Here is a 15,586-nt window from a genome sequence, read left to right as displayed (position 1 = left end):
CGTCCCAATTAGCCTAAGTTACACTACGCCATAAAAGTATGTACTCTTTTTGTGAAGAAAAGGTATTTACTTTTGAATGTGTAGCAAAAAAGTAGGCAAGCTTTGGGACATACTACTTCGTCATCTTTATCGGACGGATCTGTCGCGTGCATCCTGTCACGTAAACTGTCAATCATCTTGTCACAGTTAAAATCCTCTATTAAATCTAATTTAATTTCCTACCGTTTCGGAGAGAAATGTAGTAGCACGTTCATCTGCCAGTGGGTCTTTCATGGAGACTGTCCTCATGTGTTTGCAATTTGAATATAATAATGCATTTAAAAGTTGAACGGACGTCGCTCAAATGCCTCTGGGCGCAATTGGATAGACCTAAAACCAATCAGAGCGATCGGCATCGTGTAAAGCCCGCCTCAACGTTTCTGATTGGTGCCGCGATTTCTAGGCCATGGAAATGGGCTTGAATGAGCTCTTTGCCAGACTACTTCTCGAGCAAATCTGAATTTGCCGGAAGTTGTCTGGGTTTTCCCAGGCTAGCTGTTGACAGTATTTTCTGATTTGTGATAAATAGAGATATCCAAAATCCCCTCTGTAAAAACCTTTGGCTCTAATATATCAAATAAATGAAACAATATTTTTTAACTTCATCCATTGTTCAGATTTTTGTTCTAGAAATGTATGCAAATTAGTGCATATTTAATTAGACAACGCCTCTTTAGCATATTTAAACATTAAATTTCAGAAAACTTGTAATACAACAAATGTTTGCTATTATTAATGTAACCAATCAACTGGTGAAGTATGGTGATATTTATTAGTTGTTGTTTTTTACCCTATTCACCGGGGGTGTCTCGCCTTAATAATTGTTTTACACATTGTAGACGGTCAATTTTCACAAAATCAGAACCCCGAAGGCATTTTGTGATTATTTATATTATACAACATTTCTAGGGGTATTAAGGGGTGCTGAATCCAAATCTGCTGTATATGAAGCAACTATTTTTGCAATATCTAAGCAGTTTCTTCACATTACATCTCAAATCTGAATATGGCATTGAATTGCCCATGTAGGAAAATGTACACAAGCACATTTATTTCATGTTTGTACCTTGTTTAGTCAAAAAGATATACTGAAAAATAGATTTCAGCCTGGCGGTGGCGGCCATTTTGAATTTCTCAATTTTGAGGCATTTTGGGACATTTTTGAGCTTCATATACAGCAGATTTGGATTCAGCACCCCTTAATACCCCTAGAAATGTTGTATAATATAAATTATCACAAAATGCCTCCAGCACTTTAAATAAGCACATTTTCAGAAATTCTGCCTAGACTATTGATTATGATTTAATTAATCTTCAAGCATAAGAAAACATTCCTTAATCTGTAAGATTTATGTTTCTGGTTTTGAAAATACACAACCATTCAAAAGTTTGGGGTCAGGAAGATTTTTTTTTAAAAGAAATCAATACTTTTATTCAGCAAGGATGCATTAAATGGATCGAAAGTGAGAGTAAAGACTTTTATAATTGTACAAAAGACTGCTATATCAAATAAATGCTGTTGTTTTGAACTTTCTATTCATCAAAGAATCCTGAAAAAAAATGCATCATGGTTTCCACAAAAACATTAAGCAGCACAATTGTTTTCAGCATTGATAATAATCAGAAATGTTTCTGGAACACCAAAATCATCATATCAGAATAATTTCTGAAAAATCATGTGACACTGAAGACTGGAGTAATGTTGCTGAAAATTCAACTTTACCATCACAGAAATAAATTACATTGTAAAATGTTCTACAATAGAATACGGTTCACAATATTATTGTTTTTACAGTCTTGCAGCCTTGGTGAACAAAAATATTTATTTCAAAAACATTTTAAATATCTATCCCAAATTTTTATACAAGTAACGTAATAGTAGTAATGTAATAATGACAACAGATACTTTTCATCTTAAACCAAGTCATTCATTGTTTTTTTCTCAATACCATTATCTTAGGTCACCAACAATGCCTAACATTTTGATAACGGAAGATTCAAAGGCAAATATTTCAGTCAGTTAAGTAGTCTATGAAACACTCAGCTATTCTTACTAAAGGCACTTATTAGTCAAGGATTTCAATTACCAAAAGTGGTACACTTTAAATCAACTACAACTAAAATGCCCTCACCAATACTTGAGTTAATATTTCAAAACAGTCTTAAAAAAATAAGTCTTTAATGCAATAGACATTAATTAAATCCCACTTGACTTTCCCTGCAGCAATTACAAATGAGAGTTGAATGTCTTGGACATATCAACTTAAAAGCCTTGTGATTCACAAGGGAGAGGGTAATTTTTTTCTGAAAAGCCCCCCACACTCACTCAATAAGACAGAAATGGAGTTCAAGTGCTCAGATTCCCGCGCTGCATCATTGGCCACAAAGTTTAATGATTCTCCAGTCAGACTCTTTGGTTTATAGGCGTGCTTTAGCTTCGTTACACTCTATGATACCGCCAGACAGGAGCTGTTCTATTTGCGCTTGCTCAAACCCGTACTCCTTCAGCACAGTGCGAGTGTGCTCTCCGATAAAGGGGTCACGGGTGCGGCAGGCCTCCGCAGGGGAGCGGGACAGAAAGGGTGCAGGTCGGGGACTAATTTCCCCCTGAGAGTCCTTGAAGAACGATCCCCTTGCTTGGTTGTGGGGGTGAGAGAGTACCTCATCCAGTGACAGCACAGGGGTGACACAGGCATCTGTCCCATCGAAGATCCGACCCCACTCAGCCTGCGTTTTGGTGGCAAACACCTGGGTGAACGTCTGCCTGAGCTGCGGCCAATCAGATACACTCATTTGTGAGGGCAGGTCAGCATCGTCCAAGCCCAAACCTGTAGTGAAAGAGAATTAAGGAGATAAAAAGGAGATTAAAAAAGAGGAAAGAAATCAATAAAGGAGTTTAGAGGACAAGGACCAAAGACATCATGAAGGACTATGAATCCAGAATCCATTAAAAACAACACTGGCCACAGTAGGTGACTTATAAAGAAATGTTCTTCTTTTGAGGGTCAACATGAATAGCAATAGAATCATTGTGGTTTCAAAGCAAGATTGAGTACGCTGCATTTGCACTTGGGTCATCAGGATGTAGGGTGAATCCCTGTGCACATACTAATAAAGCATCCTGTGGCTTCTCCCTAATCTTTGTATGCCTGGGCAAAATTGACAACAACGTAGCCAGACCAATGTGACCCTGGGAATCTTGTGGTTAAACATGTGTCAATTGTACTCAGACATCCTTCAGGTTACAGATTTATTTCAGGTGAATTGAAAGCAGCTAGAGGAAAAAAAAAGAAAAAGAAAAAAAAGAAAATGATCAAATGCAAAAAATTAAGAACAGAAATAGGAAAAAAGAATTTATACAAATTAAAAAATGCATTAAAATGCATAAAATGCAATAGAGATATACAGAGATAATAGAAATAATAAGACCATAAAATGCAAAAATAACAGAATATTTCTAATTGAAAATAAAATGCAAAAACAAGATAAAATAATATAAGTATTAAATGAAAATAGAATAAATAAAATTGAAAAGAATATGAAATAAAATCTAACATAATAATAATTTATAACATTAAAAATAATTAATAAAAATAAGTAGAATAAGTAGTAACAAAAATAAATAAAAATGCTAAACTAATGCCTGGGGAAAATATCTTAATTAGATCTATTTGCACATAATTATTATGATGAACATAATTTGTTTACTGTAAATTAAATATAGTTTAATCTTTGTTAAAGCTGTATTTTATTGTTTTATTTATATCAATGACACAGAAAACAGTATATATATACTATATACAGTAGCCTATATAATATTAAGTGTGTGCTGTCACTTTAAAACCGACTGCACGGACCAAAAAAAAACTGACAAACATCCGTTTCTTTCTCAGCTGTTCACAAACGAGAGAATACTTGTCCATACGGTCATTTAGTCAATTGTGTGTTTATGTGTCTGTTCAACGGCAAGGAAACGTGAAAGAGGAATCAATTCTGCCGATCTGCCTGTCTGACAGGCGCGCCTCTCTCTCTCTCTCCCTCTCTCTCTCTCTGCGCTTAGAGTGTGTGTGGCTGGGGGCTGTGCACAGCGAGTCGAGGTTTTCGGCTCTTCTTCCGCGATTAAAATGGTTTGAATGTGTAAATTGGCAAGACAATATTATGGCAGTAAAATAATTTCAAATGTTTTTGAAATAAAAAAGCCTGTTGAATTGCACTACTACTTGAAAAAAAGAGGCATTGCATTAACCATGCTTGCATTTTAATGCATTGTATTTTTAGGGCTTGCATTTTTATGGGCTGAAATTCAACATGGTTGAATATTTAAGCTATGAATATTTCAATCAAAAACATTTCAAACACATTTTCATTATTAAAAATTCAATAATCCATATTCACCTTTCATATTTCACTTCCAAAATATTCAAACTGTTTAAAAATACAACCTAGAATATTCAACAGTCAATTTTCGGTCCATTTTATTTCGCTTTGCAAATTCGCTTCCACAAATTCAGTGGTTCAAATTCGACAGTAAATTCAACATTGACATCCAGGAACTGCAGGAAAAGCAATAGATTGCCGAGCATACTCTCCATCTGCTGTTAGTCAACCTCACCAGCAGGGGGTGCAAAAGCGCGTGTTGTTGACGAAGACCAGCAACAGTTAGATGATAAACACAAAAAAGCTGTGTTTATGTTTCATTCAATAACTTCATTGTTACTTTCCCTGTGTAGCCTACATGTTATCAGCTTTCTCTATGATCGGTTTCCCTCAATACCTCATACTCAAGGATTCCCCTTCCGTTGGGACAAAACGCTTAACGTAGCTTAATGGACTAATACAGTGATATAATAGACCAAACTCGCAACTTATTTGGGAAGTAGGCTGTAGGCTACAGGCAAGCAGATGGACTCAGAATATGAACTTAACGCACAAAGTTTCATGCTGAGCATTTCGTGATATACTGGCATAAAATCAACACTTGATCAATTAATACTAACACTTTTTCTTCTATTCTATTCTATTTTCTCTCTCTCTCTCTCTCTCTCTCTCTCTCTCTCTCTCTATATATATATATATAGTATGCCTACGTGTATTGCATTAGCTTAAACTGGGAAGAGTCATAGCACTTGCATATAGTTGTCCTCCTATTGTTAGTTTAATTGTAAATCGCTTTGGATAAAAGTGTCTGCTAAATGACTAAATGTAAAATTGGCTTGACATTGGACATTCGCACATTTAGGGACCGTCTTTAAAGCTGCATAAAACATTTTCATACACGTTTCTAACTTCAATAGCAAACTTAAAATTTATTTGAATAAATTTCAAAAATCCAAAGGGTGCGCATTATGCCTGACACTACATGAACACTTTACAGTTGGTTTTATGACTGTAAGTCGTTCTATTCAAATGCTATCGAAGTTAGAAACGTGTATACCAAAGTCGTATACACTTTAGAGACGGTCCCTAAATGTGCGAATGTCCAACGTCAAGCCAACTTTATGCCAGTCGGAAACGCTCAGCATTAAGCTTTGCGCGTTATTCTGAGTCCATCTGCTTGCCTGCGAGTTTGGTCTTTTATATCACTGTAATTAGTCCATTAAGCTACGTTAAGCGTTTTATATGTTCAGCAGGGGAATCCTTAAGTATTGAGGGAAACCCTAATAGCCTGCATGCAGCACATCACCACAATATAAAGTTAAGGCAACTAAACAACCAAGAGAAATATATGTCAACCTCAAAAATGTAACATTGGAAGATGCATGTAGGCTACACAAGAAAAGTAACCGCGAAGACACTGAATTTAACATAAAAACGCCGTCATAATAATCACAAATACACTTACATTGCTATAAATGAGTTTTATGAATGAATGGCTTGCTCTGTTACTGGTCTTCAACAACACGCGCTTTTGCACCCCCTGCTGGTGAGGTTGACTAACAGTAGATGGAGATTATGCTCGGCAATCTACTGCTTTTCCTGCAGTTCCTAGATGTCAATGTTGAATTTACTGTCGAATTTGAACCACTGAATTTATGGAAGCGAATTTGCAAAGTGAAATAAAATGGACCGAAAATTGCCTGTTGAATATTATAGGTTGTATTTTTAAACAGTTTGAATATTTTGGAAGTGAAATATGAAAGGTGAATATGGATTATTGAATTTTTAATAATGAAAATGTGTTTGAAATGTTTTTAATTGAAATATTCACAGCTTAAATATTCAACCATGTTGAATTTCAGCCCATAAAAATACAATGCATTAAAATGCAAGCATGGTTAATGCAATGCCTCTTTTTTTCAAGTAGTGCAATTCAACAGGCTTTTTTATTTCAAAAACATTTGACATTATTTTACTTCCATACAATATACACGTCCAAATTATAAACTTTCACTCTATGATGGTTAAATTTAGCAGTTAATCCGCGAATCACATGCGTGCCGAACCGAATCTAGAGCGATCCGTTCCACCCCAGCTTCTTATCTCGTTGAATATCATTGGCAGAATCGTAGAAATGCAGGATTAAGATCGCGTGGGTGGTTGAATCGAGATCGCGATCTTTTAACGATTAATCGTGCAGCTCTTTTTTTTTTTTACAGTCAATGGCTCTACCCAAAAGACATTTCTGAATGAAAAAAAGAGTGCTAGATTATTTAGCAAGTTTAGATGCCAGCAGTCTTACATGGTTAATCCTTAGTTTTTTTTCAATGAACAAAACTACTAAAATTACATTCTGAATTAGACAGCATGCATTTACATCGCATTTCAGAGCATGAGAACATCAATCATATCCAGAAAATGACAGTAGGCCTATAGGACCATACTGAGAGGAAATATAAGACACTAACCCAGAATAAGCTGTTCATAGAACTGAGGCTCAATCGCCCCCACTGCCACGAACTTTCCGTCAGAAGTACGGTACGTATCATAGAACGGAGCGCCACTATCCAGCATGTTTTCCCCACGAGGACGATTCCACAGGCCAAGGCTACGGGACTTCCACATGAAGGAGCCGACATAAGCTGCACCTTCCACCTGCACATAATCCCAGAGAGGTGTTTTCATAATTATTTGCCATAATTCTTTCATATTGAACAGAATGTTTGGCATTAAGCAAATAGGTCCTTGAGAAGGACACATTACAAAGGGCTACAGAATGCTGAGATGCAGGAGTTATTCATATTCATAAGGTTGCGTAATTTAGTTTACAATAAATTGATATGCAGAAATCTGTGTAGATAATCACATATTTACATCCATGAATGCAAGATGGAAATATGATTCGACAGGGGAAGATTTAAACAGCTTGGTAACAAGCATGCCACAGTGAAGGCCTACCATTCTATAGAGGTTTTCAGTAGTTTGAGTTCCACATTATTGCACAGCAGGAGTCTAAAGGGGCCATATCATCAGTAATAAAATGGTATTTGACCTTTTATGCATAATAAAGCTTGACGTCCAATTAAAACAATGTAACATTCAGATATTTCCCTCTCAGTCCAAAAATAGCATTTACAAAAATGTAGTTAATTTTGTGACACTATACAGAATTCATCAAACACGACTATCAACGATTAGGGAAAAAAAAAAGATTATTTTTAACAAGGTCCCTGAGCTTTTCAGTCTGATTTAAAGAGTTAGTGTGGCACATTTCAGCACTGAATTTGTGAGGCAGTTACAATGCAGTACAGTCTTCACAAAGGCTGTTATTAAAGGATGGAGCAGGTAAACATATATCTGACACAACAATAAACAAAAAAGGGTTGTGCGAACAATGGCAAAGAAAGAAAATCAAGCTGTTAATAATTTCACATGCAATGGCCTTTCTCATAGGGGCAGCAGTAAAAAAAAGCAGGCTGTTTACTTCAAGAGAAAGGGTGAAAATGGCCATGAAAAACTAGAATATGGCTGTCTGACAAATAATAATAAGTTAAATATGTATGATATGACCCCTTTAAAGAATTTTAGCACTCAGATCTTAAAATAAATTACTTCTGATCGACAAAGTTGGCATCCAGGCTGAAGTTAAAGGGTGTGTAGCAAGTATTCTAAAAAAAAAAAACACTTTTACAGATGAAAAGGAACGTTTTTATAGGTCAAATCCTCCCAATTGATGCATAAAATATACATTCATGCATTTCAAAGACTGTGACCTTGCAAGATTGACTTCAATATGGATATACTTCATATATTTCCCAGTGAACCCAGCCTTCAAAGAGATGTTGACAATCTGGGTTTCTATTTGAGCACATTATTGGCCTGACCAGCAAAAAGTCACACTCCCAGAAGATCACTGCCGCATGGCCTAGTACTGATGTTATGACTCAAAAAGCGATTTCTTCACACCTCTTCCTTTCATATAGTTCAGAGAAATATTAATGTGGAATATGTAGCTCTGGTTTTGTAAAACAATAATGAGTTAATGTGTTCTCATTCTTCGACTCACTTGTTTACTGGATGTCAATGAAAAGATTATAGTGGTCAAACACTTTTTGGGATACACCGTACAGTTCATAGCCCCAACCCAAATGCATACCACAATTCTGAAGTGCTAATGAAACACACAGGCTGCCTCTTAAATTTCCAATAAGTATTTAAATAAAAAAACGTTGAAAGTTTGCAGGGTATAATACATCCAAACTGGCAAGTAAGTCTCTAAGAAACACTATTTGCTTGCCTTACAGGTTAATAACACTAACGTGGCCAAAAGCTGCTGTCAGTATCAAACGGCAGGTCTTATCAAAGAGTGGCAAGGTGACACTCACGGAAGCATGAGATATCTTTACTGCCTAACAGGCAAACATCTAATCATCATTACCACAGCTCCCCCATTGACATGCACGCCGCACACACGGCTAACCATGAGAACCTCTTCACTAGCTCTGCAGCTTTGCTCCAGGTCTGAATGTCTAATGCGAAATGTTCTTTAATATTGGATTGTTAGATATTAAGCTTTATATTTACACTGTTTATTTCCTTAAGGGCTTAAAGTGGCAGAGATCAGACTGTCAGAGCAAATTACATAACCTCAGACGAATCAGAGCCCCATTGTCTAGTTGAGGTCTTCTAATGCATAAAAATGTACTCAGGGCTAAGTGAAATGTCATATTTAATTAACGAGAAGAGTAGCAGTTGCTAATTGTCATTATCTTCCAGCAGAGAAAACCTAGTACAGCGTGAACAAAATGGGACACTTTAATGAACAATGTGCCAACAAACCTTAAAATATTTTTGGTCCAACTGCTCCAACAAACACCAACTGGTCCAAACTAGACTATTCAACACGAAAAACCAAGACAGGTGATAATATGAGAACACACCTTTATTATTATTATTAATATATTATTGTTATAGAGTAACTATTAATAAATATTAATAAAATATTGTAGTATTACAGCCCTTCTGATTAAACAGTAGAGCATGGCGGTAGCAACACCAAGTTCATGGGTTTGATAAAATTGATACAATTGTATACCTTGAATGCAATAAGTCACTTTGGAAAATGTCTGCTAATAAAATGTAAATGTAAAGTGGAATGTAATAAATATTACAATACTCCTTTATTATTTTGCTTGCGAAGTGATTCTGCAAAGGATTCAGAACCAACTTTGGATTGACAAACAAAACAGTCTTATATTGTAATATTATCCTTATATTGTAGTCATAAGAGCACAATTTGTAATTGCTGCCGAACACATTCATTGTGTCTGCTAAACTGATACATGACATTAACTAACCACATAACTTTATATTGACCCAATAAATGTTTTTTAGCATTATCAGTGAATAAGTACCTAGAAAATTATATTTATTTACAGTACACAGATTTGGAGGAACATTTAGGCTCTCAAGCACCTAATGGAGAATGGGTAAGTCCACGATATCCTTACTTACTGGGTCCTTACTTGGAAAATAACCACTCTTAAGGTGATGATACACAGGGCAACTTTTTGAGCAATGTTGCTGGGCAATGTTGCCATCAATGGGCAACCAGATGAGACACAGGGCCCACGACCAATCTAAATTATCCAGATAGAAATGTATTGCCCATTTTCAATGGGAAAGTGCCCAAGCAACAATCGCTCAGCAAGATTGCCCAGCAACATTGCTCGAAAAGTTACCCTGTGTTTACAGTATTCACACATAGCTGTGTTAATGAAAACAGATAGTGCCAGTATAAGCAACTTGAAAAGAAAACCAAGCAATTATTGGAAATTCCAGATTGCAGAAAACTATTGACAGGCTGGTCAGAAAATGGGTTGATCGTGCTAAGATAAGCAAGGTTTAGAAATGGCCTCATTCCATGTAGTGATTGGTCAAAACAGGTAGAGGAAAATGTAAAGGAAAAAACAATACACGACTGAAATGAAAGCAAGCCAGCACAAGTGCTTCTTTTTCCAATAGTTAGTTAGCTTTAAAATGAGTAGCACACATCTTATTTAGCCGGCCCTGGAAACAATCACATTCAAAAGAGATTGTAGGAAACAGGAAATTATTCTACTGTTTTTTTTTTAAGAGAAGTTAATTTAAAAAAAAAATCAGTAGAAACCAATTTTAAGATGAGGTGCAGTATCTCACCATGCTGGCATCAATGATCTGGCCTTGTCCCGACCGGCTCCTCTCCAGGAGAGCCAGCACAATCCCAAATGCACAAATGAGACCTCCTCCAGCAAAGTCTGCGACTAAATTCAATGGAGCGTATGGTTTCTCTGAGCTACGGCCCAGCATGGACAGTAACCCTATTACAGAGAGAGAAGGACAGAGACATGCTGAGAATAGAAGAATGGCTAAATAATTACTGTAAAAGTTATTTTTAAATCACAGTTGAAGGTCAGCTAAAAATATCACCAATTAAGCCTCTTGCATCACAAGAAAGCATTTGTTTCAGCCCCCTGAGCTTTCAAACTAGATTCATTATTTAAGCCTGTATAGTGTTGTTAAGAAAATTGTTATATAATAAAAGAACATTAGGCATTATTGTTCTTTAGGCATTAAGTGATAGCATGTTTTTAACACGCATACAATTACCGAAGGCCAGTCTCCAAGAAAAGCATTGTTACAGATAGCTTACAAATGTGTATTGTACTGTCTGTTAGCATAGTTAAGGTCACAGCACATAGACAGCCAAGGCCTGTAAAAATGCAATCAAGCATGTGCATTATGAAGTAAATAGGTCTTTGTGCTATACATCCGTCAATTGCATCATTCTCAACTTTCACAACCTATTAACAGCACCTCAATGAAAAGAACACAGCTGTGCCATGGCAATGTACAATGTTTGGTGTTGATAAAAAATGTGTTTCTAATTACTGTGTGGCAATGCTCAGATGTAAAAAAAAAATTTGCTGTTTGATCATCAATGGTTCAACACACCATCTAAATCTGGCACTGTTGTTTTGCATGAAAAAGACGCAACATTGAAATGCAGCTGCCAGGATGATATTACATTAATGCTTTAATGTAACATTTTATGCATTTGGCAGACACTTTGATACAAAGTGACTTGAATTAAATTCAATTAAATTTTATCAGTTCATGCATTCCCTGTGAAACAAATCCATGCCTTTGGTGTTGCTAGCGCCAAGCTCTAGTCTACAGTAATAATATACCAATTCAAGTGTCAAGAAAGATAGCATGAACAATTCACAAGAAATAAGTCCTGTAATAACGGGTTGGGGCGGGGGGGAGGAGGTTGGCATGAGGGAAGGACAACCGGTCACTCACATCAGAGCACATCAATAACAAACAACAACAACAAGAATCTAACCATCCAATCAATTCCAGATAGACAAAATCAAGTCCTGCCCTACATTTATCTTGTTCGAGAAGCCGTTTCTTCAGAAGGGAAAAAAAGAATATTGCTACTTCCGTTTCATGCCGACTTTAAATTCTAATGTCTTATTTAAATGTTAAAAGATTAAAAGCTGTGAATAGGTAAAAATCATAAATAAAATAATATAAAATATAAACATTTATATAAAATATTACTTTTTAAAATAATGAGTAAATCGTAAAATATTGAAAGGGAGAATTCATATAAAAAAAAAATCTTTAAAGATTCTTTTGACAATGACCCAAACCCTATGGTCTTCACTGGCCTTCCGCGGTCATCGTCTAATTTTTTGACCCGCCCTCAAACACTGTAAATCATTCACAACAGACTGGATCATCTGACCAATCAGAGTAGAGTAGGCTCGCGAAAGGGAGGGTTTTACAGAGACTAAATCTTCAAATGAACCATTTTAGACTCTTTGAGAAATTAGGTGATGTGACATGTACATTATTAGAAAAGATTAAAGCGTTTTTTGAACTTTAACTCATGAAAATCCATTGTAGGAAACCTCCAAAACCAAATTAGGAACCTTTAAAATAGCATAATTGGGGCACTTCAATGTAACAATAAGAGGGAGTGATTTCTTTTGAAAGGAAGTTGCCCCTTTTGACACCTGTGTGTTGCTGTAAGCCATTTCATCAAACCCTATTCAAGATGGACTTTGCTATAAAACCCCAATCATGAAATAGTTTCGAATTGGATCGCTAATGGGCCATTGGTGCTTAGACCCAGATAATTGCCGCTTGTGGCTACATTTTTCCTAATGTTTACTTGTCTTCAATAATTGTTTGAGGACTTTATTAGCCTAGTACAAGTTTTTGTTATGGTATTGAAATTGGTAATAAAAAAATTACATAAGATTTTGATCATATCACCCACTCCTAATTGTGTTAACAAGTACAATAGTACAAAAACAATTGTGATTATGATTTTTTCCATAGTATAGCAGCTCTACCCAAACTGTTCCATGGCTTCAGTCTGCAACCAGACAAGTGCTGGTTTGCAGCCATTCCTCAATGTGGAGGAAACAAAAGTTAAACTCTTCTTGTACAAGTTTCCAACTCAGACATTTTGGACTACACAAAGCTCCATCTCTCTAATCTCCTCAACTTCAAAACCACTGTGCCTAGGGCATTCTGGAAATGCTTATTAGCCAGACTCCTTTGCACCTGTTAAACAGTGATCTTTACCTGACAAGGCCAGGTAGTTGATATCATGCCCAGCAGCCTTGGCGTAGGATCCGCTCTGACCATAGCCGGTGAGTCGAGCGTAGATCAGGCGCGGATTCTCTTTAAGCAAGTCTTCAGGACCTAATCCCATCTTCTCCATAACTCCTTAATTATACCAAAGAGATTTAATAATGAGGCACGGAAGGAAAAAACACTGAAGATGTGGATTTAGAGAGCAAACTATTCTAGTTTGGATTTAAAATCAGGAAAGAAATGGCAATCACACACTTAAATCAAGAACATATTTTTTCAACAATGCTTTCTTTAAAACAGCTGAAATTATTTAGACAAAGTTTATTTTTTGGATTTATTTTTAGATGTGTTTAAACATTATTGTTAAGTTTATTTTTGTAATTACAGTTTATCAGAGCTGTCATAATAATTTAGATTACAAAATTTACAAAAAATTAAAAGCTGCTAAATTATTTTTTAAAAAAGAAGAAAACTAAATAAATAAAAATATGCCTATTTTTTTAATAGTTTTTAATTTGTTATATTACATTATAGGAACATAGGTAAAGACATGCTCTATGCTATACATGCTCTCTATGCTATTATACATCTAGTTGTGTCAGGATCAGGAAGATACTACATTCAAGAAATAAAATACACACTACCAAACTGTCAAAGCGTCAAGAAATGTGGAACCATGTTTGCTTCTTTTAATTAAGGCACTGACCTTTACGGTAAGGCTCCAGAACCACATCTGACTGGACACACAGTCTTTTCAAAACAGCGACAGCTTTCGGACTCTTCAGATTCAAGGCTACTGATTGTTTGCCTCGTGCTTGAGTATCTACAGTCATTGACACCTTTGTCCGATCTACCCGGATCACCCTTGCGCCGAAGTCCGCAAGTATCATCCCGCAAAAGGGTGCAGGGGCTAGTCCTGCCAGCTCAATTACACGCAGTCCTGTCAGAGCCATAATGGATCCTGTTTATATATAAATAATATTAATAATAATAATGTTACTCGTGAAATAAATATATTCACATAATTATGCAGCCTGGGAGTGGTTGAAACACTCTATATGTACAATGTAATGCACAATATACCATGTACGAAAAAATAAATCATATCAAAAAGCACCGTGCAAATGACAGTTGTTATTTGGGTCACAGTTCACTCCAGTTGTCTATTCCCAACTTATCAAACTGCTAAACTGGCAATAGCGCTAAATAACAACATTTCATTATGTGTGTTTTCTGTCCAAACCACCTTTTCGTAAAAAGCATCAGACAAAACACTAGTAATTATAACTTTGAAATAAACTGTAGACAACATACCGTTTAAAATGTTCACTTGCTTCGAACCAAACTGCCCGGCGCGTCTTTATGACGAGTGCGTGCGCATAGGATTATGTACGTTGTAGTTGTTGAAGTCTCTCAATTTCAAAGGAGCTTTATTAGCATGACTGTGTATCACAATCTCTCTCTCTCTCTCTCTCTCTCTCTCTCTCTCTCTCTCTCTCTCTCTCTCTCTCTCTCTCTCTCTCTCTCTCTCTCTCTCTCTCTCTCTCTCTCTCTCTCTCTCTCTCTCTCTCTCTCTCTCTCTCTCTCTCTCTCTCTCTCTCTCTCTCTCTCTCTCTCTCTCTCTCTCTCTCTCTCTCTCTCTCTCAAATATAAAGCATAAGGGATGGCGTTATATAGGCTACTGATAAATATAGGTTCAAAATAAATCATTCAATACAATTTAAAAAAAAAATTCCATTGTGAAATTTGGTTAGGCTATATACTAGAGGAATATTATGAGGCATGTTCATCAGTGTTAAAATTATACCATTTACAGAGTCAGATAACCCACACATACATCCATACATCCATGTATACATACACACATGCTCAAACATTTGGCTTGCGCTGCGCATCGTGGCACCTTAAGCAACAGCCTCATTCCATCATTATATGCATTGAGTTTCTGCATGCTGCTTTTTCTGTAGCGACGCTACAATTGGGCAGTATACAGGGGTACAGAATGCTTTAATTTGACTCTGAAAATGATGGATTGGATCCCTCAAAAATATGTAATAATTGTGCCTTCCCAAATATTCTATAGTGCAGTCAAGGATGAATAATTCAAATTGGCTAAATATGTAACAAATGGGATCAGATTGAAGACACATTCAATATTTTATATATAAATGATACTTGTAAGACAGAAAAATGTTTGGAGATATCACTGCAAATTTGTGTCTCAACACTGCTACATTTATGCATTCAATATCAATTCAAGTATGTAGGAAATCAGGAACACATTCAGCACATATGTGACCCTGGATCACAAAACCAGTCACAAGTAGCACGTGTATATTTGTGGCAATAGCCAACAAAACATTGTATGGGTCAAAATGATTGATTTTTCTTTTATGTCAAAAATCATTAGGATATTAAGTAAAGATCATGTTCCATGAAGATATTTAGTAAATTTCCTGTATTTCCAATATTATTGAATAATAAGCTTTAGTTCAAGGATTACAATTGTAAAGAT

The 15,586-nt window shown here is 36.0% G+C and overlaps 1 protein-coding gene across 1 annotated transcript; it reads right to left on the bottom strand.

Annotated features, from left to right (window-relative positions):
* Positions 1-1,843: 1,843 nt before the first annotated feature.
* On the bottom strand, positions 1,844-14,580 carry amacr (alpha-methylacyl-CoA racemase). Its single transcript, XM_079846495.1, has 6 exons — positions 14,386-14,580; positions 13,778-14,032; positions 13,060-13,203; positions 10,615-10,775; positions 6,885-7,071; positions 1,844-2,867 (listed from the first exon to the last, which is right to left on the bottom strand). Exons 2-6 carry the CDS (start codon positions 14,022-14,024, stop codon positions 2,458-2,460), a joined length of 1,149 nt encoding a protein of 382 aa, XP_079702621.1. The 5' UTR covers positions 14,025-14,032; positions 14,386-14,580; the 3' UTR covers positions 1,844-2,457.
* Between the last annotated feature and the right edge of the window lie 1,006 nt (positions 14,581-15,586).

The sequence above is a fragment of the Squalius cephalus genome (genome assembly GCF_949319135.1).
Source record: "Squalius cephalus genome assembly, chromosome: 17".
Lineage (NCBI taxonomy): Eukaryota > Metazoa > Chordata > Actinopteri > Cypriniformes > Leuciscidae > Squalius > Squalius cephalus.
This window is presented reverse-complemented; position numbering and strand designations above follow the sequence as displayed.